Raw genomic sequence first — 22,081 nt, forward strand, 5'->3', positions numbered from 1 at the left:
GGTTGTTTTTTAAATCCTACTATCAGCATCGGTGAAAAAAATAGGTTGTTTTTTAAATCCTACTATCAGCATCGGTGAAAAAATAACAACATTAAATTGAAATGTTTTTAGTTTGTTTGCATATTATTCAATATGTACATATGTGTATATCGAAAAATTGACTTATTCTGCATTTTTACACTTAAGTCAAGGACAGACACTCCGCTTTATATATATAAAGTTTGTTATGTCGTGCACTTAATTTAAATATATTTACTCGCATATGATTGAAAACACTTCTTAATAGGGGCAAGTACTTACACCGATGAAAGACTTTGCGATAAAAATAGTCTTACGAGGTAAAAATAAAATAGAATAAGTGTCAGACCTAAGACAGAATGAATGTTCGACATCCGTCTTCCCTTTTAAAGCTGCACTCTCACAGACTGAACGTTTTGACAACTTTTTTTGTCTTGGAACGAGCCAATTTTTGCGAAAATGCATGAACACCAGTTATATAAGACTGCTGACAAAAAATTAGATAGCAGATTTTTACATTTAAGTTCAAAAATTGATGTTTTATGCATCTTTCTTAAACGGTTTAAGCCATAAAACATTAATTTTCGAATGGAAATATGAAAATCTGCGATCTGATCTTATGTCAGCAATCTTTTATCGTTTGTTTGCAGACATTTACCCAAAAATTTGCTCTTTCCCTGACAAAAAATAAAAAAGGTGTAAAAACGGTAAATCTGTAAGAGTGCAGCTTTAAAGAAAAGGAAACATGATGACATTTACAATTATTTTGAAAATGACCCCAAACACAATAAGCTAGGCTCATACGATTTCTCATATAATTACTTTTACATTTAGGACCGCAATTTGTAATTAAGGCAAAACATGTAATTTTGAAAACAAGAGATGTTTTTAAATAGATGTATTAGAAAGCATTTCGATATATCGGTTATGTAACGTCGGACCTGTGAGATAAGAACGACTGTGTTTTACTGCAATGTAGTTTTTGAAAATTCCTCGATTTCAAAACATAATAGCTCTGATAACAAGCTGATCAACCAGGTCCAAGGTCATAGCCGAATCATTTAATTGATTACCAGTACAGGGCTCGGTATTCATAAAACATCTTAAGTCATTTTCCGAAGTTAAGTATCGCACTGGTCACATGATTTTATAACTTAGTAATATCTTCAATCCTATATTTTCATTAAGGTCATGTAATATACATTTTTTTCATTAAAGCTCTTGAACTTTTCTTTAAATTTTACTATGAACAATTTAGGATTTCGACTTCATTTAAGAAATGACTCAATATGTTTTATGAATACCCGCCTTGTAATTTACTGGTCATATAACGTCACTCTTACCACTGGGCCCAAAGCATTGGTCTAGTATGGTACTCGACCCACATTACTTGTAAACCAATGCTATGCCTGACACAGTGTCATTTAAAGCATTCTATAAGTGTAAATAATGACTTGAATTTTCCTACAATATTCTAGTGACATGTTAACCTTTAAACGGAAAGGAGTGGCCACTTAAATGATACCAATGCATGTGATATGTTGGCTCACACATTCGAAAAAAGTTTTAAAATCACTGATCGGGTCGGGCGTCATTTAACTCCGGAAATGGTCTCTTCTTGTCTGAGTAGGCAATACAAGTGAAGGACTGGTTTAATAATTATGAACTTTCACATGTAGGAGATATATATCTTGTATAGAAAGCGGATATCATTGTTGTACGTTCTGTTTATGATGCAGCCAAAATTTGGCACACATGTTTATAATATATATCTATTAACCCGTTTTACAATCTATAGTAACGAAGTATGCGACGTCAACCAAAACATTAATTATTCTATTACCAATTACAAAACATCTGTAAATAGATAAGAACAGTCATTAGTATTTTTTTATTTAATTATAACAATACGTATACATGTAAATAATTACACAACAAGATATATAAACTTAACAAACGTGCATGCTTTTGTTTATTATTACGAAATAGAGAATTGCACGGATTTCTTTTTTTTGTTTTGAGACATCCAAAATTATAATAGTTCAGTGTAACCGTAGCTTGATGATATGCATTCCCTGTCTGAAATGGTAAGGTATTGTGATCAAGAAATTGCATATACGCAGATTGCTTAAAGATGGGTCTAGATTAGAAGCATTTCCTGTGGACGATGGAAGGGCCGGACTCGTCATACTCCTGCTTGGAGATCCACATCTGCTGGAAGGTGGACAGGGACGCGAGGATGGAGCCGCCGATCCACACGGAGTACTTCCGCTCGGGTGGTGCGATGATCTTGATTTTCATGGTGGCCGGGGCCAACGAAGTGATCTCTTTCTGCATTCTGTCGGCGATACCCGAGAACATTGTGGATCCACCGGACAACACCACGTTAGCATACAGATCCTTACGGATGTCGACGTCGCACTTCATAATGCTGTTGTATGTGGTCTCGTGGATACCGGCAGACTCCATTCCCAAGAAGGATGGCTGAAACATTGCCTCTGGGCACCGGAAACGCTCGTTGCCAATGGTTATGACCTGTCCATCGGGAAGCTCGTAGCTCTTCTCAAGCGAGCTCGATGTTGAAGCAATTTCCATTTCCTGTTCGAAATCCAGAGCTACAAAGCACAGCTTTTCTTTAATGTCCCTGACGATTTCCCGTTCGGCGGTTGTGGTGAAGGAGTAGCCGCGCTCGGTTAGAATTTTCATCATATAATCGGTAAGATCTCTTCCGGCCAGATCCAGACGGAGAATGGCGTGGGGCAGGGCGTAACCCTCATAGATTGGCACAGTATGTGATACACCGTCACCTGAGTCCATCACAATACCGGTCGTACGACCGGATGCGTAGAGGGACAGTACGGCCTGGATGGCCACGTACATGGCGGGTGTGTTGAAGGTCTCAAACATGATCTGTGTCATCTTTTCCCTGTTGGCCTTGGGGTTGAGAGGGGCCTCAGTGAGAAGAACGGGGTGTTCCTCGGGGGCCACACGGAGCTCGTTGTAGAAAGTGTGATGCCAGATCTTCTCCATATCGTCCCAGTTGGTGACGATGCCGTGCTCAATGGGGTACTTGAGGGTAAGGATACCTCTCTTGCTCTGGGCCTCGTCTCCCACATAGCTGTCCTTCTGACCCATACCAACCATCACACCCTGAAACCAATTGTTGAATACTGTTAGTGTTGCAATCATAAAGAGTAAAACATCTTCCAAATTACTTTCTTATATACATATATATATATATTTTTTTTTAATCCAACGCTTACAGCTTAGTCAATACATTAGTTATTTACTTTGGTAACTTTATCTACCATAACAGTAAAATAAGTGTATGCATAGATACATCTATAACCGAAAACAGCAAAGGGGAGAATACAATTACCTGATGCCTGGGTCTGCCGACGATGGAAGGGAACACTGCTCGGGGTGCGTCGTCGCCGGCGAAACCCGCTTTGCACATTCCAGAACCATTGTCCACCACCAAAGCCTGAACGTCAGCCTCGTCACACATGATAATAAATGTATATGATTCACACAAATTTCAAGACGACCGTACGTCGAGAAACCCTGAGCAATGTAGCATCGAACGAGGGCCGCTGATCGAATTTTATAGTTAAACTGTCGCGTTTCGGAAGTATCCATCCAGCGTCCGGTTTCAACTTTCTTTAACCATATATGGAAGTGGATGCCCATATTTGGTGATATTTTATGATTTTCGGTGTTTGTCGAACTGAAACGGCTGAAAATACATTGACGTATAAGTTATTTGTTTGTTTTGATTTTATCTTCAATATTAAGTTTACCAATGAGCCAAATTGCAAACGGAAGCTTATCAATTGTCTCCAGTGTTTCAATAAGGCCCTAGCGGAAATTGTAGAGACCTACACGAGTGTAAATGTAGCAAAGTCCGGTTCGACTAGATGGGAATTAAAGTATTTAATTAAGGAAGAGAAAAGATGAACATTTAATAATAGAAAAACAGCAATGTAACATATTAGCCTGCAATCATTGATTAAAAGTTGTGACATGTTTAACTTTATGGCTATTGCGAGTTTAAATGTCTTGTCAACTTCGATGATTTCTTTATTGATGCTCTTTTTAACGTGGCCTTAGCATACAATTACGTATATGAAAATGTCTTGTTCTTGTAATGATAAAATAAGATAAAACAAGTTCAGTGAAAAAATACTACGTGCAGATTATTCAGAACTTTTTTTTTAAAAATATTAACGAGATCGTTGTTAACCGCTTTGAACGTGAAAAAGTTGATGATGTCATTATATATTTAATAAATTAAGTAGTGCTGAAACACTCACTGATGTCTCAAATCTTGTAAAAAATACTGCAGATAACGAGATTTGAAAGTTAACAACGATGACGTTAACATCGTTGTTAACTATTACATTTTTTTGAACAATTGGCCGTACTTCATCTTTTGAACACTTAGGTATTAACTCTTAAATATGTATACTTTTAAAACATCTGCATTGTTCAACATAATTAGACTTAAAGGTCACTTGGAACATGTATTTATTTATATTGAATATGTTCTTTGTTATTTAGATTTATAAAAATGATAGTTTTACACGTATGCATGACTGTTTTTGTGTGTTTTTGCCATTATGTACAATATGACCATTTGGTTAATAATTGATTTAAACATATTTTATTGCCTTTTTTCTTTCAACATAATCGGTATTTACAACAATAATATAGAGTACACAAAAAGCAAATGGGTTGGACACAAGTTCTAACAACATTAGTAACGTCTTCCCCATATTAGTAGACGTTAATAATTGTTCAAAAATGGCATTCACGACGCCTTCACAGAAATTTTCTTACCTTTTACGGAGGTTACTTTTAAAACACAAATATTTAAAACACTTCATGGTTATAAGTGAGCTGAGCATTTTGATTGCAACTTCTTCATTGAGATGTTTATATTCAAACGAAGCCGTATCTCAAAGAGTTTCGTCACCGAACTAGCCGGATCTCCGAACAAGATCCGTGAGCGTTCAAACCGCGCCAGCATTTTATAGTGTGTGTTTTTTCTCATTTCTAAAATATATAAATACTGCGAGGTTGCAGAAATTCGAATTATTAATTAATACGAAGATTACGGAAATTATAAATATAAAATTATGTAATTTTATACAGCAAAAGAGTTCAAAAGAAAAAAAGATTTGTGCCAAAGGGATAGCCAACGCATTTACGCGCGAGGGGAAATGATGACGCTATTTTCATATTTAGAAAGAACAAATATTTGTAAAATAAGCAATATTGTGCCAAATTCGTACCATTGCCTCAGAGGGATTCGTTCACGTATAGGTTCAAACATCGATTTTTGTTTATTTCGTGCGAAATGTGAACAAAATGCTTGTAGCAATGATAAAACACCTACAAAAGTTCAAATAAGCTCTATATAATAATAAGTTTAAATGTGACAAACGATGCTGCTCTATTTTGCCGAAAAGCGTTTCGGTAATGCTAATGGCAATTGAATCATTTTTTTCCTTTAAGGCTTGGATTCACTAAATTCTGTTCAAATGAGTATCTGGCAGTTGCTGTTGGTCTTTATTTATGAACGTAAGTAAAATAACTAAACTTTAACAATATAAAAATATTGCCAACATAAAATCTTTTGGTGAGTTCCTGTAAGACCAACAAAGATATATAAGATGACAAGTAAATGGGGAAAAAACACATATTTTTTGCAATTGATACATCACTGGTAGGTTGATTCATAATTAAAACAAATAAATGGTTAATTATACTTCAAACGGCAGACCACAATTATCATCTGTTGAAAGCTATAATTATTATATAGCGCTAGGGGAGGTCACTGCGTAGATCACTCATGTTATCTTTTCCCTTTCTTGTAGTTTTTCTTTGGAACTTTTCTTTTAACCCGGCTTCAATATTTTCCTTTCACTTGTGAAAATGAGAACGGGTTAAAGTAATATTGACAGCCGATCGACTTCCGGTTGAATAAATTTTCTGAATTTTGTGCAATTTATTGATTTGCGATGTCCGATGACCTGCAAGAGGACGGACAAACCGAACCACGACGAAACAAAACCATGAGTAAGCCAGAGAAGCAGAAGTTCCGTGATCCGCTCATGAATACGACCGCTGACGACAGCGATGAAGCGGAGGTGGGTTGTGACCGAAGTCAAACCATCAAACTTATATCTTAGTTTAGTGAATTTATTGTACAAAATTCACAATAAATAATTACGTGAAGTATATTTGATGGGGCCTTGTAACTATATCCTGGCGGTTGTTGTCCTGTTATGACAGTGCTTAGTTCACTGTCTCTGTGGTCTAGTGGTTAAGCAAATGCCTACGGAGCGGGAGGTCTTGGGTTTCGATCCCTGGCCGCGTCATACCAAAAGACGTTAAAAGTTGGTACAAGTAGCTCCCTTGCCTGGCGTTCAGCATTTAAAGGGTAGTGCTTGGAAAAGTGGTGTAGTCTGTACTGGTTTAACCAAGGAAAGTTGTACCCTGTGCATCGGTACTTTACGCCAAGCATGTAAAAGAACCAAGGCGAGGGGTGAAAGCAAAAAGGTTCTAAGTGAAATTAAATAAAGAAGCAGATAGAACCTTATCACTATCACCCCTCGAAGGGGTCTCTTCGAAAAAGGAGCTAGGGTATCCCACCCGAACTGTCTTGTATCCCGCCAATGTCTCTTCAGCATGCTGTCCCTTCAGCAAAAACAAAGGACCCCGTTGGAAATAAGTGCTTAATTTGCACTTTCAAGGGTCATCCTTAGCCGAAAGGTCTAAAGAAATACATAAATACATACATACATACAGACCTCTTATGCACCAGTCAATTGTTACCATGGTCTCACCAGGTCTGGGGATAAGTGGGGACTTTGACTTTTGGTCCAGCCAAGCCAGGGTAAAATCCCCGCCCTGCGAGGGCTACAGTACACACAGTTATACAAGCTTTCCTCGCTCACTCCGAGGGATAAAGTGATCGCGGATTGCCTCCGAGGGTAAAACTGTTGCCTTCGCTAAAATAACCCAGAGTTCTCCGAGTGGCTGGCTTACCACCGAGTTTAATATGAACGATAGCAATGAGAATCGTCCGATTTTATGATCCTGCGGCGGAACTCCGAGTCTAATCAGATAAACAAGAAATCATTCTTGTTTAGAAGTTATTTATTTTTATGCTTTTGCACATTGTTAAGCGTAAAAGATTCTTACATGTACCAACATTTAATTTGTATTTATGTCCGTAAATGCCAATTGAATATTGTCTTGAATAATAAACATTGAATCATTAAAGTATATCCACTAATTTTATTGCATCATAAGCAGCTGACTATAAACACGATTCTGAACCATGACCTCTGACGCCAAGCGCGTGACCAATACAATGTAGAATATACTATTTATTATTGGTGGTTAAAAATAGCTATGACGTTTAATGGAATTTTCCACAAAAAAAAGAGACAAGAAGGCCTTCAAAACCATGCGCTGTGATCTTTGAACGTGTGTTTGACCTCCTGATTTTCCGAAAATGTGTAACCTAGTCTTTCTCGGATGAAATGTGTTTATCAATGTATTCAGTCATTAGCAAAAACATGTTTATAAGATGCATGTGCAACTAGTGAAATACGACTGCATTCTTGTGGTAAGCTAACTTCATTCAAAATGGGCAGAGGAAAAAGAATAATAGCAATTTACTGGAGCCGTTGTAATCAGTTGAATATTTTGATAAAAATAAAATAACTTTAGCATAGATTCTTATCAAGGGTCAAGTGTTTCACGGTGTTAACCCCTCCGAGGAACGCCGCATTCATTATTCTACGGTCGACTGATCACCCTCCAAGGGCCTTAAATTCAAACTCCGAGGAACACTGACAGTGGATAAAATCATTGTGTTGGCCGTGATAGCAAAAATCCGCAGAGGGAAACAGAGAGTGGGTCTAACTCATTGAGTGTACTGTAACTGCTGGTTAAATCCCCTGCCAAATGCCTCTGCACCCAAATTACCCTAGGTAAGGATCATTCACCGCTATTTTTGGCGTGAAGACAAAACCACCACATTCCTCTAGCACTGCGAGGCCACCTGGACCTGGGATGGGCTGTGGTTACAATTGACTGGTGCATTATCATTTGCAGAGGGCAAGACCTCCTGCACTTGAGTCTTGGCATTTGTGAGAATTTGGTATTGGTTGGTCACCAAGGTGGACATTATTAAATATTGTGAATGTGTTAATTATCAAACTGTTACAATGCATGTCTTTATTTCAGTTGGAGAGCCTTGATCTCGACGCGTCTGGCAAATCAGAGGTCAGCGTATCACGGAGCTCTAGTTTGATTGCCAACCTGAGCGGTTATGAGGATGACGAGGGGGAGCCACATGACATGACAATCATCGTAGATGACCCAGAGAAACACAGCGGCACTATGGACTCATATGTCACATTTAGAGTCACTCTCAAGGTATTTTCTTAATATTAATGTTTAAGGTTAAGGCAACAGTAAAAGTAATGTGATAAAGCCAATAGTCATTAATAAAAATTAAAATTCTCCATGTATTTTCTCTGAAGTTAATTCTATAAACAGTGAAACAAAGCAAATTATTTGAAATAATTTTTGAAATGTATAATGAAATATTTGTTCATAGTATGATTTATGTAATGGGACATCAGAGGCATATTATCTTTTTAAACAATTCAATGATTTTAAATACAAATCTGTTTCATGTTGTTTTTTTATTATTAAAATATGCTTTAATTCTCAAATTCTGTGTTTGTCCTCTAATTTTAGAATATGAAATTAATACTGCATGATTTAATGAATGTCTCTTTAGTTTAAACATATCTTATCCAACAAATTATAGATAATATTCACAAACTTCAAATTTAAGATTTAAATATGATTTGATATGGATGGAAACAAAAGCATTGTAAGCATTAAGTGTTTCTCTTCACATGTTGTTAAGAATAATACAATGAGTGGCTACATTATACCAGAATTGTATATTATTATTGTAGAAGTTAGCTTCTTCTATAGACATCAATAAATTGTTATTACTAAAACGTTTTACTTACTATTTTATGGTATATTTCATTATTTTTTTCAGACAACCAGAGTAGAATTTGAAAATAATGAATATGAGGTCCGACGACGATACAATGATTTTCTTTGGTTACGACAGAAGTTGGAGGAAACATATCCCACCCACCTTGTCCCAGTGAGTAGTATTTGACAAATTAATATATGATATCAATAGTTACTGACAATTTAGTCTGTGGCTTGATGTCATTCACCGCTATCAAACAATACATGACATGCTTTAAAAAATGAGTGAAATCACTCTTGTCTAAACAGTTTAAAGTTTAAGTTTAACTTATACTTATCTTATAATTGTTTTTAAGAAAGTTGTAAGAAGTTAATAACTTATGCTAAGTCACTGTTGTTGGCAAGCTGTTGCACAAGAGTGTGGTCATTTGTTGTTTGGGTACCTTGGGAAACCAAATTGTCCGGCTTTTGGACCACAAGCCAAACAGACAAACACCCAGGCTGGGAATTGAACCCAGGATGCCCATAGTGAGAAGCGAATGAGCTAGCCACTGCGCTTACTGGACAGCTTGGAAGTTTTGCAATAAAAAAAAATAAACGTTAAAACTATTAAGCCTTGTGTAGCCATTTTCTGTTAAAGCATGTGTATAATATTATTGTTGTCCACTTGTTTTCCCTGTATTCACTGTTGCAGGACTTTGCCTTTATTCAAATGAAAGTTAAAGTTGAAGTTGATGCAAATCATGTCCTCAAGGTATAACTTCTTTTCTTTCCTTAGCCGATGCCTGAGAAGCATAGTTTACGCCGATTGGAACGATTCAGTCCTGAGTTTCTGCGAATGAGGAGTCTGGCTCTCCAGAAGTTTCTGAACAGAGTTGCAGATCACCCCGTCCAGTCCTTTGACAAAAACTTTCATGTGTTCCTTACAGCTAAAGCTTGGGTAACTCTTAGAATTAGGTTGTTGTTAACTTTTCATATTGAAATACCAACAGAAGAGAATACCAGTGAATTATTTATTACTTACAAGGACAAAACTGTTGACAAAAAGAACTGTGTGCTTGTATACATGTAGTTATGGAAGTATTGATTTTCAATTTATTTAAAATTATTAAACAATTAAAAAGGGGTGAGGGTGGTCGAGTGGTATAGGTGTTTGCCTCTCGCCCAAGAAGTTGTTGGTGTGTACTTTCTCATGGCCTCTCAAAAGGACCCAGTACTGGTTTCTGCCCAGGAAACAAATCCCAAATGAATTCATATTATCTTTCAGCTGTCTTCATAATAGACCAAAAATTAATTAGTATCAACTAAACAACTAAGAAAAATAGTGAAAATATATAAGAGATCTTAATTGGAATATACAGCCCAACAATATCCATCTTACAACTACTTTACCTGTGAATAATTGTAGGAATTTCAAGCGCACAAGAAGCAGTCAACAGGATTGCTGAGTCGAGTTGGGGAGTCGATCCACAATATGAGCACATCATACATGTTGAAATATCGGAAACCAGAGTTTGCTGCCATGCAAGACTATATGTTGGCATTTGCAGAGAAACTTGGAAGTGTAGAAAGAATAACACAAAGAATTGTGAAAGAACAAACAGGTATGTGTAAAAAGCTTTTTTTTCAATTTTGGCAAACTGCTATCCTGGTTTATTTACAGTTCTTTACCTTTCTTCCTCAATGTTCTTATATGGATACTTTGACCTTTTTAAAGAAGTCCTGTCATACTCTTGTCACATATATTTAGGCTGTTTACAAAACTACCTTTTTGCTCAAGTTCTTTGCCATTGAATGACTTGATTGAGATATATCTGATAAATATTAAAGATGTCTTAAAATATCATATTAAATGAACTTACTTCTGTAATTATTAAGCTGTTTTGGGGAATCTCTCAAGGGGTTTATGTGTAATGTGTAAATACTGTTATTTTGGGTGTGATATTTTCATACCCGGTAGTTAAAGTGAATACTATTATTTTGGGATTTTTTTCATGACGGTGAACTTGAATAGAGTGATCTAAATTAGCACAACATTTTCCTAGGCCAAGTTATATTGTATTGTTCTTAAATTATAAATATGTTTCAAAACTCAGGAAGCTACGGGTACATTAGTATTAACATGGATGTGATTTGTCAGCAGATTCGTGGATTTCCACGGATCTAATGGCTCTAGTGACCAAAATGTTTTTTCGTTTTTTTTTTAACTGTTAAAAAGTTTTAACTGATAGCTTTTTGTTGTTGCTTTATTTGTTGTTAGTATAGACACTCCAGTTTGCTTCAAATACACAGTCAGGAGAGCACTAAGAAGAACCCTGAAGAGGGCTTCTTAAAATCCAATTTTGCTTCCCACCCCCCCATTCCATCACCAGAATGGTTTCAGCCCTTCAGCTGCCAGGTCAATTACATCCCTGATTAATTTAACCTAATTTTTGCAGAGTTCCACGTGGATCTCCAGGAGTGGGGCCCCATCTACACACTGTGGGCAAACTCAGAAGATCAGCTTGTATCTCCACTCCATTCCATGGCAAAAGCTGTAGAAGTTTCTGCTAACTCTCTAAAGGAATTGGTACACTGTTATATTCCTGCTTAACATATTGCTGAAACTGTTTCAACTAGTCTGTTTTTCTAATTGAAAAAATGGATGTATTTTTGTTATCTCTGTGTCATTACACAGTTTGTAAAACACTGCCTTGTAAGGGTATATGTATTTGTAGATTACTTCGTGTGGGGTTAGTCATTGACTGATTGATTGATTGATTGGTTGGTTGTTTGGTCTGTCGGTCGGTTGTTCAGACAGTAGTTTGATAAATTGATTGATTGATTGATGTTTATTCAGATTTTAACACACAGAATATACACTTTGTAATACATACCACAGTAGATTATATGTTATTCGTAGGAAGTATCACAGAAACTGATAAATTCTAAAATATATTTAGGTATTTTAATGACTAAAAAATATTCCATAAGTTTGTGGACTAAAGATTAAAAACTATAGCTGATGGCTCAATTTAATTTTAGTGTGTTATAACCTAGGAATGCTCATGAAAGCCCAGGAGCTTATTTCGAATGAGGTCCAGGGCCTCATTGTGAGGCTTGTAAATATTTAGAAGGAGCCTTCAATTTTCATGACAAAATGCACACAAACATGTATGGTAGATGTACTGAACACAGTCAGCATTAATGTTAATTGTATGTTCTGTTGTAGATCGATGGCACTTATGACAACTTTTCCCAGCCACTGCGAGAATATATCCTGTATGCAGAGTCAATTAAGGTATTTCTAATGTCAATGTTCATTTACACTTAAATTCATGCAAAACTTTAGGCGAAAGCCCAATAAAACAAATACTAAAGAAATTGAATTATTTGTTATAACCAATATTCTAGTGTATAATGAAGCCAAGAAAATTTCTGCCACAATTTATAATGAACATCAATAACAGCCATCTGTTATTAAGAATTGGTTAATAATTGCTCCAGTGAATTTTAATTACCCTCGAGCTAAAGCAGTGGGAGGAATAGATGTCTCTGCATAAAATTGCCTTCTTTTATAACAATTATACCTAAAGGCATTAACATGAACTAAGGAAATCAAACTGAAGCTATCACTTTTCTTAACACTCAGGATTGTGTAATAGTAAAATGTATGAACTATAGAAGTAATCAAGATAGTAAATAGTGTATTTGGTCGTTAACACTTCAGACTGTGTTACGTCGGCGTGATGCGATCCAGTCAGAGTATGAACAGACCCTGGATGAACTGAACAAGCGTAAAGAAGAGAAGGAACAGGTAGTCAATGTGAGCATCAACACGCTTACCTCCCCTACACAACAAGGATACAGTCAATACTGGGGGAAGGGTGGGTGGGGTTTGGCCTTTAGTGTTGAGCTCGAAATATTCCAGTCATTAGAGTCTTCAGAGATGATGCTGGAGAAAATTTGGTGCACACCCTTGAAGTAAAAAACACCATCAAACATGCATTAATGATCTATCAATCATCTGCAAAAACAAATTGTAGAATAGATTTTCCAGAGTTGTACAGGTTTATACAATTAACCTAGCCTTGGGTAGTAAGAATTGAACATATTTTCAGCTTAATGTTTGATTGCTAAAAAAATATTTGATTATTATTATCATACCCCCACTTCACAAAGTAAAGTTGGGGCTATTTCACAACAAGACCCATGTCCCTACCTTCAAGTCAAGGCACAACAATCTTATGAACTTGGTATGTTTTGCCTTATAAGCCTGATAATGTTTGTTTTTTTCCTCCATATTTTTGTCATACAAAGTAAGATTTTAAAAATGGCCAGTGACCTCCATAGAATGAGGACATGTCGAACATAAGACCTGTGCCCTACCTCACAGGTCAAGGTCACCACAACCTTCTGAACTTAGAATGTTTTGCTACATAAGCTAGTACCATTACTTTGCAATCTTCCTCATGTCTCTAAATTATTGACAACTCTGTGGCACATGTACCTTCAGTGAAACACATTCCACTTGATTACTTAAATTGTTCTATCCAGGCAGTATTTCCAACCATTGGGTGTGCAGGGGTATTAATCACATTCTATGATAACTCTAGTTGCATTCGTTGTGATAAAATCATGCTTCTTAACAGTTTGTTTTAAATTGTTCACATTTTGTGTGTGTTTTTATTAGGTATCACTTTATAATTTCACCAGATGTTTTTTCGTTATTGTTTCCTTATTTTTTGTTACCTAGATGTTATACCACCTGAATGTTCTAAGTTTTTTGTTCATTGTCACATTCAGTTGTATCGGAGAGACCTTGTTGTGTATCAGAGGTTATGTGTTGATGATTTTCCACACCAGTTATTTTATCTTGCATGCAGTTCACTTGTGTAAGTAGTCTAATGATTAATATTTCTCTTTATTTACAATATACATAGTTTATTTTTAAAGTATATTTTGATTTTAGCATTTGTGTGTTATAAACATTAGATTTAATGACATTTTTTTTTTTAACTTTTTGAAGCTTCATGCACATAATATTACATTAAACTGCCAGGGTGGATATATGTAGATACCAATTAAGTCAACAGTTTTGTTAGCTTGTCTGTTTACCAAAGTGAAACAGCGTCGATATTGTCTAAGCCTTAGTGTTGTAATGAGTAGTGGCCAAGCCACCGGCGTGCAGATACTTTATAATATGTAATTCCACAGATACCTAATATGCCGTAAAACTGCACTCTCACTGATTGATAGTTCTGACAACTTTTTTATTTTTGTCTTGGAATGAGCCAATTGTGGCTTTTATGTCTGGAGATCAGTGATATAAGACTGCTGACAAAAGAGCAGATCACAGTTTTCATATTTACTTTTAAAAATTGATGTTTTATGACGAAAAGCATAACTAACGCTTTAAGAAACTTTGATAGTTCTGACAACTTTTTTATTTTTGTCTTGGAATGAGCCAATTGTGGCTTTTATGTCTGGAGATCAGTGATATAAGACTGCTGACAAAAGAGCAGATCACAGTTTTCATATTTACTTTTAAAAATTGATGTTTTATGACGAAAAGCATAACTAACGCTTTAAGAAACTTTGATAGTTCTGACATCTTTTTTATTTTTGTCTTGGAATGAGCCAATTGTGGCTTTTATGTCTGGAGATCAGTGATATAAGACTGCTGACAAAAGAGCAGATCACAGTTTTCATATTTACTTTTAAAAATTGATGTTTTATGACGAAAAGCATAACTAACGCTTTAAGAAACTTTCAGCAGTTTACCAAACAATTGAGATATGTTCTAGTGTGAGTTCATTTACCGTATATGACTAAATTGTAGAATTGGTACCAAAATTAGATAGTTCTGAGACAGAAACTAAAAAATCAAAACATTCAGTCTGTGAGAGTGTAGCTTTAAGACCATTGCCAAAATATTCATTATATTTAAAAAAAATAACAATTACGGCACTAAGCATGTGTTGTTTTATAGCTGAAGATTTCTGACCAGACATACTCGCTAGGGGCATTCCTTGGGAAGGATCCGGACGAAGTGAAACAGAACAAGCAAGATAAACTGGAGCAGATGGTCAAAGATGTAAAGCCTTACTAGGGATTAAACAATGATTGAGTATTGAGTCGAAAATTAATCGTCTGCCTCTAATGGTGGCAATAACCTATTATGATTTCAAAAATTGGAATTTCACTAGCAGTAACAAAATATTTTCTTTCATAAGAATCTCTATTCGAAGCAACTTTCAAGATGGAAATTTTATAAGTTTAGTAAGGGAAAAATTGGTACTAATAAACTTTCTGTCGATGACTTTTAAGTTATTCTTACCCATTAGTCTATTCCTGGTGTATTAAATGAAATAATAATTACAAATCTCTTGTACAGTATCTTGTATTTAAATATGAAACAGTTTCTATAATGAAATCAATATTTGGAATGATCTGTCGCAATTTGTTCAGTTGGATCTGTTTCAGTGAACTATATGACCCCAGGGACACAGCTTAAGTACATCATTTTAAAGAAAATCTTGAATTGTCTGAAACTATTAACGCTAGAGAGCTCGGTTTGTTTAGCATGGATAGAAGTCCTCAGCTAAATTCATTTAAATCATGCCCCTGGGGTCGCGATTGACCCTGCCTTTTGTATCTGAACCTTTAAGTCATGAATTGCCAAGCAGAGGGCACCTGTTTAGTTTTTGTTAATTTTAAAAAAAACTTAAAAACCCTGTCTGGATCCAGATATTACAGAGTGCTGATACAAGTATATGCAAATGAACATGATGTTGTAAAACTTTAAACTCAAACATGTGTTTTACAGTTGACTCTCCAGATGGAGACCCAGAATGATCGTACGGCGGTGGCCGACAGTGATCTTCGGGCCGATATGGAACGATGGCACAAAAATAAACACAGGGACCTACGGGAACTGTTTGTGGAGTGGGCAGATAGGAATATACACCGCTATGAAAAGGTTCTCTGCTTATATTACATGTTTGTTGTGGGTCATTGCACCCATTATTAACGAATATCCCTTTGTTATAAGTTTAATTTTCCAAGAAAAAATATATGCATTGTCATATCCTTTGTGTCTTCATCAGAATCAGTTACATCATTGGGTAAAATCTTAAATATTGGCCTTTACTAAAAACAGTTGAAGATATTCAAATGAATTTTTTTAAACATACTGCCAACAACAAAACACACATGCATGTAGCAAAGTGGCATAACCTTGGTTTATTTTTTTAGTTATATCGTTTGTTTAACTTGCCTATTCAAAAAAAATAAAAAATACTTTACCGTACAATAATTAAGACTGCTCCTATTACATGCAGCTCCAAAAGTGATCATTATGCACATTTTACATGTAACACTGCAGACGGTACAAAGCACGCATCCATGTCACTTATATGTTTTTAAGATTAGGTGACGTACATGTAAGATAGACTGTATTTTAGGGGGCAAGACGCTGCTCCACTCACCTCTGTAATAATGTCAACAGCAGGGATGACTCTATATATTATATACTATTAAAAAACTGCAAGCAATTTTTATGTCAAAATATATTTGTCTGTATTCCATCTAGTACAATATGGCCATATTCCACTTTGCTGACGTCACATCATAACATGGATCATTGGGAAAAGTTAACATTAAAATGCAATTGATAATGTCATTACATGTCTTTTAGGTGAATTAAACCAGCAATGAATATAACAAAAGGGAAATTAGTACTTCATTATAATCCAATAGGTTGTATTCAACTTTCATTTTGGAGATGTTTATTAAATTGACTAGCGGTTTGTAAATACAAATTGGCATAAATCTACTTGAGTCAAAACGCCGTACAAAAACGGTACATTTTTATGTTAGGACATTATTCAAAATACTGACTGTTTTCAAAACCAAGATTGGATATTAATCCAGATATTGACTATTTTCCTCACCAAGTTTGGACATTAATTCAAATATTGACTATTTTCCTTACAAAGTTAGGACATTAATCTAAATACTGACTTTACTGACTATTATTCATACCAAGTTAGGACACTATTTTTCATACCAACGTAGGACATTAATCCAAATACTGACTATTTTCTATACCTATTTCAGTGTTTGAAAAGCTGGGAGGAGACTATCAAGTTGATCCAGGGGAAAGATGTGGTCCTGCCTACCTGTGATAAAGTCAAGGACAGTGATAAAGAGGTCTCATTAGAGAAAGCGGAGAGCACAGAAACTGACAGGACCGAGTCTGACCTTAGTTAGATGAATGGAACTATACGACGAGAGGGATATAGTTATACGTGTATGCGTGTGTTCAGACAAGAGACAGTCTTAAAAGCTTTTTTAATCCATACTAAAGAAGAATGGATAAAACATTGTTGTCTTTTTACAGAGTTGCTTCTCATCTTGGTTAAGAGACTTGTTAGATAAGAATGCATTCAAATATGCTGAGGCTAAAGATTTTTCCAAAATTGGTAGTTGTAGTTCTTACAAAGTCAAAGGGACGCAACTTCAGTTTGGAAATACTTTGATAAGTGATAGATGTGATAGATGTTATCGATATATTTGAATTGAATTAACAACAAAACAGCGTTGCAAGATGAAAGTTGTGGTGTGTTTGTTAATTGCTTGAGGGCTTCTGCAACTTTGTTAGACATTGTCTGTGATGTTTTTAGGTAATCTTTAACTTCAAACAAGACTTTTTTCAAACATTCACATTCAACTTTTTATTTAGGTTACCTCTCTTTGAATGTTACACCAACATGTGTACAAAAATGTACTACAATTATTTGTTTTAGTAAATTTATAGTAGCTTTCTTAGTGGGTTAGAAACCGTCAATGGAAAATATAATACCAGAGGCCTGTTTCAATAAAGATTTAAGCTGATCTTAGTCATAAAATGAAAATATCTTAGTGATGTGTTATCATTATTTTGTTAAATATTGGTATGAATTGAACATAAGCTAAGTATACATTATGGTGAGGATTTTTTTTAAATTGATGTCATTTGTATTCTTTAAACAGTTTTAAGATTTTTGAAGTTTTGACTAAGATCCTTGAATGAAATGGCCCTGGAAATAAGTATAGCATATAACATGAAGAATGCACATTATCTCTAAAAGATTAAACAAGGATCAGGTAGTTTCATCAATAGATGGTTTTAGACCTAGGTTGCCAATAATTAATTGCATTTATCTGGAATTGATTATAACTCTATTGCAGTTTTCTTTTAAAAACAAAAAAACAAGCGTAGAACAATGGTTTAAATTGCTTGATATTCAACAAAAAAAACCTCAAGCGACCATTGCAAAATTACTTCATAATGAACAAAAACACAGCATAGAATGTGGTATTCATATTACTTATTAATACTTAAATTCAGCTTTTTATAACTCTTACATTTTTATACTCTTGATTTTCATTACATAATCATAATTATTTTGATTATTTCCGATGATTTATGATTTAGGACTGATTTTCAATGCCTCCTATAATTGATGGGTTAATGGGCTGTCTGATGTTTTATCACTTATCTAACTACTATGTAGTGTAATTGTTTGCGAATAGTTTTGTTGTTCATATTTTGATTCAAACATGTCAAACCTACAGTAAATGCATGTATAGTTATTTATCACTAGTCATACAGTGACCAGTCGTTTTTATATATTTTAGCACTCATACATATGTATGGCCGTATGCACAACTGAACCTCACGTGATCTAGGCTAAAACTTGAATAGATAACAGTTAAGATAGTTTAATCCTTTGATCGATTCATTCTAGGATTAGATTGGGTGGGCACACGACCAGGGCCAGTATTAAATATAGATATTATCCTTAGACACGCCTCAGCGATTCCAATCAGCCTATAGGTCAGCTAAATATACAGGCCAATCAAAACACTTCCTAATTTTAAATTTAAGTTCAATCTAAGTTGCTTATTGAACTGTATTAGTTATTGAGATAGCTATGATAGCAATGCTGAAGTATCTTTTTTCCGTTATCTTAACTGATTTGAATAGACTCATTTGACACTTATCGTATATTAATGTAATATGCACCTATCACTGTTTCTTTGTTTTTTTGTTTGTTTTATGTTTGTTTTGATTTTTAATTTTAGGCTGGGGTTGGCATACACAAGGGATTTAGATGAACTGAAAATCAGCCTAGGGGTCGTATTCAATATCTTTCTTATCCTTAGAGATTCCTCACTGAATCCATTCAGTCAACTGGCCGGTTATTTCTAACTTATTACAGTCCTATCAATAGTTTTTTTGTATCTTAAAATTGAGTTAAATCTAAGGTGGTTACTGAAAACAACCCAAAGTCTTTTTACCAAAGTTTCAGTTGTCGAGAATCACTCGCTGTCTTAAGTCCCATATATGCCTGCACCCTAACTGATGAAACTAATCATTGATATATGCATAATTTGGGACCTATGTCCATTTTATTCCTCTGGTTGGTTGTGTTCCTGTGATGTTTCAATGTATTTTTGTTGATATTTAACCCATATAATGATTCATATTTTCAGTGATAATACTCAATTTTGTTTGTGCCAGTTTTTATGTGTTATTGAATTTTGCTATCATAATAATTACTGAAGCCAGAAAGCACACCGTGACCTTCATGTGCATTTCAAGATGGTTCCATGTAAAATGTACCTATTAAATGCTAGAAACTACTCGGAAAAATATTACCTCTTTAGAACAAGAACAAAAATCATATTAATCACACAGTATGTAGTTTTCAAAATATTTTCTAGCAAATTTTATTTTATTGTCAAAATTACTCAGTTTTTTTATTATGAACCAGGAAATGCCAAACCTTTCAAAGTTATAACATTGGGTATGTTGTTGGGCGGGCAGGCAGGTGGAGGTCAACAATTGTGCCTGGTCTGTTATGTTTTCGTTCATAGTTAAATTTTGAAACCATTATGTAGTAGTGTTAAATTGTTAATCATTTCATGCCAATCTTTAGCATGAAAGACCCATGTCTGCCAGTCAAAGGTCAAAGTCCCACATAAGGGTCAGTGGTCAAAATTCCTTGTAACTTGTCCGAAGCATGTCCATAATTGGAGAGATTTTAACTAACTTGGCAAAGATGTTCACCATCACAAGCCGCTGTGTCACATGCAAGACAGATGTCAGTTGTTCCAAAGTCAAGGCCACCCTTACGGATCATTGTGTCAAAATTTCTTGTCTTTTTTATGTTTTCAAAGATTTTCATTAATGTTTGTGCATATATTCACCATGATAAGATGGGTGTTACATACAACAACTTCACCTGTGTCTTGCCTAACAGGTGAGAACATTTATAACATTAACTTAACAGAAGGAAGCATATACAGCCTATTGAGTTACCGTTGTCCATCAGTATCACTATGCCTATCCATCACCCCTTCAATTTACCCAAACCTTCACATTGCTCAACTTTTGAAAACCTGGTTTTTATTGCATTGCAGTGTGTGTCTAGTCTAGATTTTCATATTATGAAATATATCCACGCCTTCCTTCATAATCATGTTTAATAGGTGTAAAAAAACCTTTGTATTGTAAACATACCTTTCATGTATATTTTTTCAAAATAATGAGGATTTTTTTTTTAAATAAAAACAATCACCTTTTTTCTAATATCATTTTGTTGGCAAATTGCATGCTCAAATGTTCTATCTTGAGTTATAACTAATCATAAAATGAGGAATGCATTTAATTACAGAAAACCATTTCTTTTATCTTGACTTCAAAATATCACTGTTTAGTAGACCATGCTTCTGCCATGTTTGGCATTTATACGGGACCAGTTTGAACAGATATGTTAAGTTTTTATCATTTTGCTATCATTACTATTTGGGTCAAAAGTTGCTTATAAAGGACAGTAGAGAAAAAAAGACGCTCACAGCGATGTGCAGTCTTAATACAGAGGTGCACCACTATAGTAAGACCTACTCCTCTATTTTATGTATATTCTATATACTATTATAGAATATTCTTTTCCGTATTTAGTCATGCACCTGCGACTTTTGACCCAAATGGTATGTCATATTTTGTTGGGCATTCTGTCGACAATGTCATAATATCCTATACGTGTTCATCGTGTAGTTTCAGCGAAAGGGTGAAGGTCCAGTATTTATACTATTCTTTTGTTAAAAGATTATCTTGGAAAACAAATGTCTCTGGATGACATTAGACTGCGTGTTACTGTTTATTTATTGTTCCATTTGAAAGGTTACTTTAAGGTCCTATTTCACAGTCATTGAAATTAGACTTTTGGGTGAAAAAGCCCGAATTCATATACTTTAGCTTGGCAAATTTTTAAACAAGCCCTGCTATATAAAATTCAGACTTGCAGGCTTGTGTTAATTTCGATCACTGATTTCATATCAAATATTTCAATGCATCATTGTGAAATTCTTATTTCGATTATATAATCGATGATTGTTTGATTATGTCAGATGCTCAGTTTTAATTTTGGACCGATTTTCCACCCTTGATATGGATACTGGAAACCCCACACCCCTCCCTCTGGCTGGAATTAAGTTTGAAGTTCTTGAGTAAACTATGCTTGTTTGTATGTGAATAATTGCGTACTTGTGTTATAAGTATTCTGTTTGAATGCTGCAGCTTCTTGTGAAATGCCGAAATGGTGATTATTGTAAGGTTGTAGATATATTTTAAACACATTGTTAAACAAGTGATTTAAGAATGTCATACTGTTGTGTATAGTCACTGTTTTAACCATTCTAGAATTTTGTGCAATATATATGATTTTGATGGCTGTATGTTATTTATTATTGAATTTATAAAATTTGCAACATGGATATTGTAAAACAATAAAGAATTAAATATGTAACAACAGCTTCATCATTATTTTGGACAATTTAGGCCAAGCTTGGCTTTGTAGTCATGGCTTATATAAAGTATGTATAAAAATTGTTTAAAATGATGTCAGTTGCAATTTTCCATGTCCAAAGCATAACTCAAAACTTTTGCTAAAATTCAATGAAACTTCATACTATGGTAGAACAAAATGAGAGACAG

At 34.9% G+C, this 22,081-nt stretch overlaps 2 protein-coding genes across 3 annotated transcripts; one reads left to right on the forward strand and one right to left on the reverse strand.

The window, feature by feature from the left end:
• Positions 1-1,898: 1,898 nt before the first annotated feature.
• Positions 1,899-3,613, reverse strand: LOC128214096 (actin, cytoplasmic-like). Its single transcript, XM_052920348.1, has 2 exons — positions 3,398-3,613; positions 1,899-3,168 (listed from the first exon to the last, which is right to left on the reverse strand). The coding sequence occupies exons 1-2, from the start codon at positions 3,524-3,526 to the stop codon at positions 2,164-2,166; spliced, it is 1,134 nt and encodes a 377-aa protein (XP_052776308.1). The 5' UTR covers positions 3,527-3,613; the 3' UTR covers positions 1,899-2,163.
• A 2,290-nt stretch (positions 3,614-5,903) lies between these two features.
• Positions 5,904-21,914, forward strand: LOC128214094 (sorting nexin-30-like). 2 transcript variants are annotated; one of them, XM_052920346.1, is made up of 11 exons: positions 5,904-6,170; positions 8,281-8,472; positions 9,116-9,226; positions 9,833-9,994; positions 10,463-10,658; positions 11,493-11,623; positions 12,266-12,334; positions 12,764-12,859; positions 15,026-15,130; positions 15,863-16,015; positions 17,155-21,914. In XM_052920346.1, exons 1-11 carry the CDS (start codon positions 6,042-6,044, stop codon positions 17,305-17,307), a joined length of 1,497 nt encoding a protein of 498 aa, XP_052776306.1. In that variant the 5' UTR covers positions 5,904-6,041; the 3' UTR covers positions 17,308-21,914. The 2 variants fall into 2 exon arrangements, with proteins under 2 accessions (XP_052776306.1, XP_052776307.1); XM_052920347.1 differs by having other exon boundaries at positions 5,905-6,170; positions 12,764-12,850; positions 17,155-21,913.
• The last annotated feature ends 167 nt before the right edge of the window (positions 21,915-22,081 follow it).

The sequence above is a fragment of the Mya arenaria genome, chromosome 13 (assembly GCF_026914265.1).
Source record: "Mya arenaria isolate MELC-2E11 chromosome 13, ASM2691426v1".
In the NCBI taxonomy this organism is placed as follows: Eukaryota; Metazoa; Mollusca; class Bivalvia; order Myida; family Myidae; genus Mya; species Mya arenaria.

Coding starts and splice junctions, on each gene's coding strand:
- LOC128214096 (XM_052920348.1), bottom strand. CDS start 3,526: ATGTGTGACGAGGCTGACGTTCAGGCTTTGGTGGTGGACAATGGTTCT. Junction 3,169..3,397: donor TCGGCAGACCCAGGCATCAG/GTAATTGTATTC, acceptor AATTGGTTTCAG/GGTGTGATGGTTGGTATGGG.
- LOC128214094 (XM_052920346.1), top strand. CDS start 6,042: ATGTCCGATGACCTGCAAGAGGACGGACAAACCGAACCACGACGAAAC. Junction 9,995..10,462: donor TCCTTACAGCTAAAGCTTGG/GTAACTCTTAGA, acceptor GAATAATTGTAG/GAATTTCAAGCGCACAAGAA. Junction 11,624..12,265: donor CTAACTCTCTAAAGGAATTG/GTACACTGTTAT, acceptor GTTCTGTTGTAG/ATCGATGGCACTTATGACAA.